Genomic DNA, 10,305 nt, shown 5'->3' with positions numbered 1-10,305 from the left:
TTGATATTGTAAGTGAAAATAAGTTTAAAGAGAGGAAGCCTCAGGGCCTTCTAGGCCTTCAAAAAAGGGTGTATGATTTTGGGAACTTAAAAATGCATGTCTGTAGTTTTTGGTTCATTTTTATTCAGTAGAATTATGCTTATATTTAAACCCTGCAAGTATTACAGTACTGCTCTTGATTCCATCTTAAGTTTTGGATGGAATAGAACAAGTTTAATTCTTGAACCGCAGAGCAGAAAACTGGCCAATCAGTAATTGTTTTTCTCTGTGGTATGTAGGTAGATATAGCTAAGCGAGCTCTCCTAGTGGTTAGGACTTCAACAGCTGAGGAGAAGTCCTAACACATTAGCATTAGCTGTCAGCATAATTATGTAGTGATAGATGAATCAACAAATCATATGAGTCCTAACAGGTGAGACCAGTTTCATAAGAAAAAAGGTCACTTCCAAGTTCTAGATAAGTCACTGACTAAACACAAGCAGCAGGCTAATCAGTGGGTTGTTAGAAATGAAAACACCGGCCACAGGCCTCTCTACTGAAAGAGTCACTGTGAAAATGCTACAGGTAAAATATACGCTGAAATGTCTGTCACAAGCTTCAGATGTCTTTGTTTATTCTGGAACGGCCTTTTCAAATTTTCATTTCTACTTCAGAGGCTGCAGCAGTCATGTTCTGGTGCCTAAATGTGGCAGAACGTAACTGCTGCACCGTTTAAAATCAACTGGAAAATCTGAATAAGTGACTTAAGCTTAGGCAGAAAGTGTTAATGTCAGTCGCCATTAGCTTAGTGCTAATAAACTACTAGAATCCCATTGGCACGCTAGCAGACGTTAGCATGAACATTGTTTTTTTCCCTTGTATTTTGACTGGGTTTTGACATTTACGGCCCAAATGAAAGACCTAGCTCCAATAGTCATGGTTTGCCATTGAGGTTAACACGTCCTCTGTAAGAAACAAACTTATGACATTTTCTACGAACTGTAGTGCACAGTTTCTATCTATTCGCAAAGTTTAACACATTGGGGACCCCAATAGCCAAAATCGGGCAAAATATGACTGTTACACTGGCTTTGGTCAAATAAATATCATCACTGTCCAGTGAAAAACATGTATCTCCATTTTTTGCCATTTTCACTTTTCTACATCATTTGAGCACGGCAGCCATTCTTTACGTTGTGTGAAAAATTTGTGATAAATGGACCAATAAAAATGGAGCAAAATTGATTAGAAAATTTGACTTACATTAAAACTCAAGAACGTTTATGCCCTCTCCTGTAAAGTTACTATTTTGGAGATGCATGTTTTTCTTCGGACAGCGACGATATGCTTTATATAGCATTTTATTATTACTTGAGATCTTTTAGCCAAGTAACTTTTCTCTGTATTACTATTATTAAACTACACTACTAAAGCATTTTAGGCTACGTTCACATTACCAGGCTGAAGTGGCACAAATGCGATTTTTTGCCCTAAAGTGACTCAGATCGGATGTTTCCAGGGCTGTGTGGACACACAAATCTGATCTTTTCAAATCCACTTGAGCCACTTTCATATGTGGCCCTAGATCGGATACGTATCCGATTCGTGGCCATATGAGCTTAATGTGACCCTCAGATTGGAATTCATGTGCTTTTTTCCACTGTGCCTGTGCTATCATTCAGCGTTACCATGGCAGCAGCGCCGAACAGAAGTTAAAGCCAGTAAACAGTGGAAAAGCAACACATCTCACCTTTTTCTCCTTCGTCTCGCTCTAATAATGAAGCTGAGAGCTGTTTAGAGTTAATTACCTTCACAGCGAAGCTCGTTCTGCTCGTTAGTTTGTGCTGATGATGCACGTGATTCATTCACGTGACGTTACTGAGTAGGATGTGCGCATGTGGGTCATTTCAGGACGCCGGTTCGTTCACAATAATCAGATTTGAATCACTTACCTAAACGAGTGTGAACCATTGTGTCAAAGAGATCGGATTAGAGCAAAAAATCTGATTTGAGCAATGAGGCTTGTGAGTGTAAAAACTGACCAGATTTAGATATAAAGGTGAATATTATATGATTGTTAAAATAGTTCTATAAAAATATTTCACACAGGCTGAGATTTGATCATTATGTTTATTTATCATTAATTAAATAAATCATAGACACACAAAAGCCTTTGCAAGAACACTCCTTAATGCATATGGAACATTAAAACAACTGTCTAAATACTTTAATAAAGTAAATAAATGGAAAGATAGTTTATTAAACTTTATGAAATTCTTACTGCAAACTAGTTTAATTCTTACTGCAAACTTACTGCAGCAGCTGTATTCATTTTTTAGGCCTAGTGACTTTTGGTGTTCATGAGATGCTAAATTACCAGAATCAAAAGCACGAGGACATAAACAACAAGGATTTCAGCCACTTCCAGTAATATGCAGTGTGACCCCTTTGACCACAAAAACTTTTGTCTAACACAGACGTGGATGAGAGGGTGGGAGAATATATGTGATGAAATTGTGGGACAAATCACACAATACTCAAAATCTACTGATCTGAGCTCAGCTGTCCAATCTGCACGGTCAAATTTTCCAGATTAGAACAGAAAAATTGCATTACGTTTCACAGCCATGATAGATGTGCTGAAATGAGCCATCGGTTCAGAGCTCTGTAGGCAGAGTAATGTGTGCTGTCAACCATGAACTGAGCCAGTGACACTGAATTAATCAACCTAAGAGCTACAGACAGCTGGCCGTGCCTCTCAGGGGGATTCTGCAACACCTGGGATTCACCCGAAAATGCTAACAACTGCTAACAGTGAACAGTAACCCTCATTACCTGCCCCTAATAATCAGGAAGCACTTCAGAACAAAGTTTTCCTTTAAGAGTCCATTTGTGGGTCCACACTTCCGTTCCTCGCTCTCAAAACTACAGAACCTACATGTTAGTTTCATAGAAGTTACTGAGTAATTTAGAGCAGGTAATGATTAGCCTTAAGAATGATAATTAATTAAGCTTATAGGCTAAAGAAGTTAATATATTATTAAAGCTGAAATTTGAAGCTTTGCTTTAGTATTTTGATTGAGGCAGGTGGCCTACGCCTAAAGCTAACACACATTTTGTGATTCCGACATTGAGACTAAATAATAAAATATCGTTTATTAGTCATTATCATAATACTGGGGTTACTGATATTAATATCGCAGCAGGCCGCAATAAAAAATGAACACATTCAAATTTTTTAAATTGTGTGGTAAACATTTTGATCAACCTCAAACCTTCCAGATTACTGTCTGTAATGAATTAAAAAATAAAAATAAAAAGTGGTCAAAATAATTACTGGCCTAGTCACGTCAAATTTCACCTCACATATCTTTAAACCTGATAAACTCACTAAATAAAAAAGTTTTATTGCATTTAATCTTTGTGAACAGAAGGTGAAATAAATGTAAGCGTCTTGTTTTTTGGTGATTTTTTTTTGCTGAACTTCTTAGGTGCTACAGCTGCACTCTGTAGCATCAGCTACCGAGCAGCAGAAACCTTTTGGCAGCACTGTGCAGTGTTTTGTGTCATGCTCGCTCTACCATTTAAGAATCACCTTTGTGCTACAATGCTTTTGGGAAACTCAGCCCAGATAAGAAACACTGACCAAAATGTAAGATGCAGGCTCTGAACTGCCCTCTGGTGGAGTTTAGAGTTCATACATCTCCTGGTTCTTCAATATAAGAACATACATAGAGAAGCTAATTTGCATATAAAAATCAAATTTAAATCTTTCATTCCTTTTCTAATATGAAGCCAGTATAACTGCAAAATGGCAATGATTTTTTTTAAATCCATGTTTTTATTCTTGTTAACCACATAAACCCTGGGTGCAATATTCCGATATTAATCGTAAGATATAATTTAGTAACAACCATGAATTATTCAGTAACTTCTATGAAACGTATGGAGCAGTTATGAGTATAACAGACTGAGGTGAAGATCCTAAAAATGACTAAAAGTTGAATCCTCCACTCTTTGGAGGAAACTTCCTTGGGATCAGTTTGATCCAGCCTTCAGCTTTTCTGCCACCGTGTTGTCATGTTTGGAGCCTCCGAGGCAGGGCGGGCTTTTGGCAAGACTGGGGTCGCTGCTCCACTGCTGAGGTGTCTTAGCCTGGATGGCAAGAGCATGGACGCTGGAGCTCAGCTCTTCGCGCAGGGCCTCGTTGACCAGACGGTGGCGCTGCAGCAGCGAGAGGCCCTCAAACCTGGGGCTAACCACCAGCACCCTGAAGTGAGACTCGGAGCCTGGTGGGACGGCATGCATGTGGCTCTCGTTCAGCACCTCCAGATGCTCCGGCTGGAGAGCCTGTGTGAGTTTGGTCCGAATGGACGTCTCCACAGGCCGATGAGCGCCGGGCTCCATGCTGGGCCGAAAATGAGATAACTGTCTAGATAAGGCAAGCGCGAGAGAGGAGGAACGAACGCTGGACAGCATCTGAAGGGCAGGAGCGAGCCAGCAGCCACAGAAGGCCTGTGAAGATAAATACAATTTTTTTTAAAAAAAGCTTTTGTGCAACTCTTTGGCAAAAAATTAGTGGGAATGTGTGCAGTTGGCTGGTTAAGATGACGCCACAGAAACGGAAAACTGATCCAATAGCAGGTACCAGTATTTGGCCAATACCAGCCAAAAATGCTGAATCAGATATCGGAGAGAAAAAAATAATGAATCTGATCCGATCCTGTAACAAATCTAACCAGTCAACCTTTAATTAATCTCTGAGTACATTGAGGGTGACCCTCATTTACAACGTAGCCGAGCCAATACAGAAATCAACGATTGAAAAGGATTGGATTGAAAAGCTAAAAAAAAAATTCATACTAGTAAATTTAATTTAATAGTGAATATAACAGTAAAAAACCCACTCAAATCAGAATAAACCTGTTAAAGTTGCAGAATTAACTAAATAACAGATCAAATAGGGATAAAAATAGTAAGGAACAGTTACTAAAATAACTACAAGAATATAAAACAACTCAAATATAACTAAAATGTATAAGCTGGTGAAATTTATGAAAAGAATAATAAATATAAAACAATGACTAAGAGATGAAACAATAAACCAAAAATAAAACAATAACTGAATGTTGTGTTGTTAGCTGTGTATTTCTCACTGTGGGTTATCAGAGTGTTTGAGTACTTTCAGCTTTTTAAGTAAAGTGCTAAAAAACTGAAGTTTTCAATATCAATAGACGCCAGAATGTAACTGCTGCACCATTTAAGGTGGACCGGGATAAATCGACTTCAGCTTCATTTCTGAATGAACACAGCAACCAAACCCAGGTTCTCCAGTAAAAGGAGTTCATCACCTCTCTTTAATCGAGACAAGGACTGGTAGAAAACTAAGTTATTGTCTGTAATCTGAACTGCAGTAGATTCAGTATTTACTTCATACCCATGCAGTTCAGTTACCCAGCGCTCCAGCTGAGCTACCTGACCACATTAACACGACAGACCTTCTTCCTAATATGGAGCACTAACGCTGAGAAGGTCCTAAGCTCCTCGATGTCTCAGTAAACTGTCTAAAACCCAGTTCTGAGTGTGAACTGTTGTTATTTTATCTCACCTCACTGCAAACCTCCGTCTTCCTTCAACACGCAGAGGCTGCTCCGTTCTTCCTCTCCGTCAGTGAGATGGCGGCCCATGAGCAGATCACAACTGCCAACTACTGGCGAAGGAAGGACACAGATATGAAGCTCTCCTCATGAGGCCTGAGTCAGAGAACAGAGAGAGGAGAATTATCTCGCTATCTCACTATGTTGCACTATTACTCTCTAATATCTCTCCATAAACGGACCTGTCCTGTTAATCAATTTCTCTCTCTCTCTGTCTCTCTCTCTCTTTCTCTCGCTAACTCTCTCGCTCTCTCTTTCTCTCTCTCTCTCTCCCTCGTTTTGACCACCATGGAGCTTCACGCTGTACCAAGCTGTGCAAACCTCACCTGGATGAACTGACCCTCCTGCTGATGCTGCTGCATAAACTCAATCTAACGCGAACAGCCAATGAGCTGCTCCGCTCACCAGCCAATCAGCACTCAGTAGCAGTAATGCCGGCGTCCTGCTGCCCAAAACCCAACTGCTGGAGAAAAGGGGGGAAATATAGGCAGGTTTTCAGTCTTTACTGTAAGTGTATGTAACTGAGCACGACTTAAACTAAATTAAATATTTAATGTGCCCCAAAAACATTAAAACAGGAAAATTCGAACAGGAAGCTGACCTCGTTTCACACACGGCGTCTGAAACAGCCGGTACCGAGAGCGGAGGCGGGTCTGTAACGGTCACAGCGCAGGACGGTAACGGTGAGTTAAGGCGGTTTAAATATATGATTTATCAGTTATTTACAGGCTGTTAAACCGAGCAGCGCTTGGTTTGGCCACAAATCATTTCAGTATCTTGCAGCAAATCGTCCTTCTTCAGTTAATAAGCTACCCGCGACCTAGCTAGCTAATTAAAGTGATAGTTAGCCTAACTGAAAAATCTGATTTAAAAAACTCAAAACTACAGTCCGATTAGACAAAACTTTATTCAACCAAACCATTTGTGTACAAAAAAAAGAGTTTAATAGGCTCAAAATGCCCTCAAGGCACGGCTGTTTGAGAAAGGTGCACTGTTGGTGAGTCTTTCGACTATCACTCGCAGAACCACGAGTCCAAAGGGGTGGAGCCGGACCTGATCAACTCCGCCCACGTCTTCTTTTCATTGGTCTAAAATCATCACACTTCTACTGGTCTTTAAACTAGTATGTGTTTCTTACCCTTTCCGCCTACGACTCATTTCATTGGTCTACTCTGTTGTCTGTTTCTCTGTGGGAAACCCGCAGGTGATGCTGGAGTCTTTGTGTTTTTCTCGATGTCGCTCCGTCCTGAACGCCACAACACAGCCTTTATAACCGCTCACGATTCACCACGGTTCACACTCATCTGTCAAAACTCGAGAAGCTTTTTTCGATTCCGGTCTAAAAGTCGATTCCGGTCTAAAAGTCTAAAGACTAAATGCATTTGTAGATTTCCTAACGAGGTCTAAAGGTCTTTATTGGAAACAATTTAGCCATGTCCCATTAGAAAATCTTGCAGTAACACCATTATTACAATGTGATTTGGTTACATTCCAAGCAAAGAATGGTAATTTATTTAATTCAACAAATAAAATGTCTCCCTTATAAAATACAATACATTTATTAGCGTGTACAGAAATTTGCATCGTCTTCTTGTTTTCTGCAGTATGACCTTCAGACAAGTATTTTCATTCTATTTTCTCAATTTATACACAAAAAGTAAAGCTTCAACCCTGTTACCAAAATTGTTAGAAAAAAGAATATATATTTATATATTATTTATTACTTGTATACACCGATCAGGCATAACATTATTATCCTTGTTTCTACACTCATTGTCCATTTTATCAGCTCCACTTACTATATAGGTGCACTTTGTAGTTCTACAGTTACAGACTGTAGTCCATCTGTTTCTCTGCATACTTTGTTAGCCCCCTGTTAATCAGACACAGCAGTGCTGCTGGAGTGTCCACTCACTGTCCACTCTATTAGACACTCCTACCTTGTCAGTCCATCTTGTAGATGTAAAGTCAGAGACGGTAGCTCATCTGCTGCTGCACAGTTTGTGTTGGGCATCCTCTAGTCCTTCATCAGTGGTTACAGGACACTGCCCACAGAACCATCCTGGCTAGATGTTTCTGGTTGGTGGACTATTCTCAGTCCAGCAGTGACACTGAGGTGTTTAAAAACTCCAGCAGCACTGCTGTGTCTGATCCACTCAGACCAGCGCAACACACACTAACACACCACCACCACATCAGTGTTACTGCAGTGCTGAGAATGATCCACCACCCAAATAGTACCTGCTCTGTGAGGGTCCATGGGGGTCCTGACCACTGAAGAACAGGGTAAAAGGGGGCTAACAAAGTATGCAGAGAAACAGATGGACTACAGTCTGTAACTGTAGAACTACAAAGTGCACCTATATAGTAAGTGGAGCTGATAAAATGGACAATGAGTGTAGAAACAAGGAGGTGGTCATGATGTTATGCCTGACCAGTGTATATATTTATATATTTTTAAACTACACTATACTATAGTTATTAGAAGTTAGCATGCGACATGTGCACCCTGTCAAGCTAACCGCTCCTGAATGCTGCTTATTTAAGGCTAAATTTGCAGCCTTGTTACCCATTTTTTCAAACTTCAGTTACTGTAAATAAATATTAAATGCAACAAACATTTTAATGAAAACATTTTGATTAAAACAAATTTTCAACTTTTCCTTCTGCTCCTTCATCTTGTATACACACTTAAAAAAGATACGGCTTCGAGGGTTCTTTAGTAAAGAAAATGGTACATTTGCATGATTAACCGGTTCTTTGCACTGTGAAAAGGTTCTTCTGACTGATGGAGAATGTGCTGTAGATGGTTCTGTATAGAACCTTTTTGAAAAGGGTTCTTCTGTCGTTACAGTGTCAAGCTTGTTTTTTTACTGCATTAATTTCAACGGAATGGGGAAAATGATCTGTGTGTTCAACCCTGTTACTCACATTAACCCTGTTATTCAGGCATTTATGCTGAAAGCAGCTCATATAGTTTCTGATTTGACAGCCAGACGTGGGAAAATAAGAGTTTTGAAGGAAAAACACTTACTTTGATTAATACTTAGTCAAAAAAACACCAACGATTAAAAAAAATAAGAAAAATCATTCTTTTTTAACATTACATTGCTTGGCATGTAACCAAATAACATTGTAATTATGGTGTTACTAGAACATTGTTCTGAATATATTTCATAAAAAGAAAGTTCAATGTCAGTGAGTTCTGCTGAAAAAGAACCACCAGAAACCACTAGGATTAAAGCTTAATGTTTTGCTTTCTAATGTGAATTTGCTTAATAGTTTCCAACAGAGACCACTAGTTTCCTGTAGAACACCGTTTTAAAGAGCATTGAGGCATAAAATGAGCTGGAAATGGAAAGTGCCTGGTAACGTTTAGGCCAGGGGTGGCAAACACCAGTCCTGGAGGGTCGGAGTCCTGCACAGTTTGGTGGTTTACTTGCTCAACCATAACTGATTAAACTCAGCTGGGTTTTTGCCAGGTTTGGTTGGTGTGTTAACAGCAGGAAAACCAGCTGTGCTGGACATCAAGCCCTCCAGGACCGCAGTTTGCCACCCCTGGTTTAGGCACTAAGCAGCACTGCAACATGATAACTTAGATTTGCTTCTGAAGTAGCACGTCATCCGGGTACCTGATTTCACACTAAATCAAAATAGATACATTGAGGTTCAAAATAAAGTTGTTAAGCTGAATTTCCCTCTTAAAATGAGGTAATAATGCAGTATATGGCCATTGTGAAATGAATATTGGGCAACACTTTATTTTAAGGCTACCTACATACATAGTGACTACTTAGCACATGCATAAGCACTGAATAACATTTATGAAGCAATATTTGAGTATTTATGACCAGCTTATGTCAGTAACCACAAGATAACATAAGATGTTCTATGAAATAAATGACACTGCATTGATTTAAAGGACCTTAAACTAAATTGTTGGACATTGCTAGTATTTATAACACTATTACGAAGCATCGCTACCATTAATGGGACTGGAACGGAGGTCCAGCTTAGAAGTCTATATCTGTTCTATGTAGTTCTACATGAGTTGAAGTACAAAACCCTTGTTAAAACAATGTCATTTACTTCAGCTGATGGTACCTTGCAATTACTGTCATACGTTGTTTATAAATACTCAGTTATTGCTTAAGCATGTGTTATGACATCCTTATGTAGGAAGCCTTCAAATAAAGTGTTACCAAGTGGCCTGCATAGTGTGAAACTAGCTGTGTTCCCATTAGACCAAGATAAGCCAACTGTGTGGGTTCTAATCAAAGCTTATGAAGCCTTTCTGAAACGTTTTCATTACATAGTAATTGGTTATCATAGATTTAATTCTCCCTTTAACTCTGAAAGGCTTTACTGGCAGTGATTCAGTTATCGGTTATCATTGGTTAATACCTCTAATACCTCTGTCCAATGACAGGCTCATTTCTTATCTTTATTCAGTATTAATTATTGTCAATTTTTTATTCTTTATTCTTATTACTCTTGTTTTGTTCCACCCAGTGAGTACTGGGATAGGCTCCAGCACCCCCCCACCATGACCCAGAAGGATAAGCGGGTAAGATGAATGAATGAATGAATGAATGTGTTGTTTTGCTATCCAGTTTTTTGCCACTATTATTCTCGGCTTGCTCACAGCTGCTGATTGACACCGGCCGCT

At 39.4% G+C, this 10,305-nt stretch overlaps 1 protein-coding gene across 1 annotated transcript; it reads right to left on the bottom strand.

Moving 5' to 3' along the window:
• Positions 1 to 2,002: 2,002 nt before the first annotated feature.
• bola1 (bolA family member 1) lies at positions 2,003 to 5,702 on the bottom strand. Its single transcript, XM_036558767.1, has 2 exons — positions 5,588 to 5,702; positions 2,003 to 4,494 (listed from the first exon to the last, which is right to left on the bottom strand). Exon 2 carries the CDS (start codon positions 4,456 to 4,458, stop codon positions 4,018 to 4,020), a length of 441 nt encoding a protein of 146 aa, XP_036414660.1. The 5' UTR covers positions 4,459 to 4,494; positions 5,588 to 5,702; the 3' UTR covers positions 2,003 to 4,017.
• Positions 5,703 to 10,305: the final 4,603 nt, after the last annotated feature.

The sequence above is a fragment of the Colossoma macropomum genome, unplaced genomic scaffold, assembly GCF_904425465.1.
Source record: "Colossoma macropomum unplaced genomic scaffold, Colossoma_macropomum, whole genome shotgun sequence".
Classification (NCBI taxonomy): Eukaryota; Metazoa; Chordata; class Actinopteri; order Characiformes; family Serrasalmidae; genus Colossoma; species Colossoma macropomum.
Note: the sequence above shows the minus strand (reverse complement) of the source record. Positions and strands in the feature narration are given on the sequence as shown.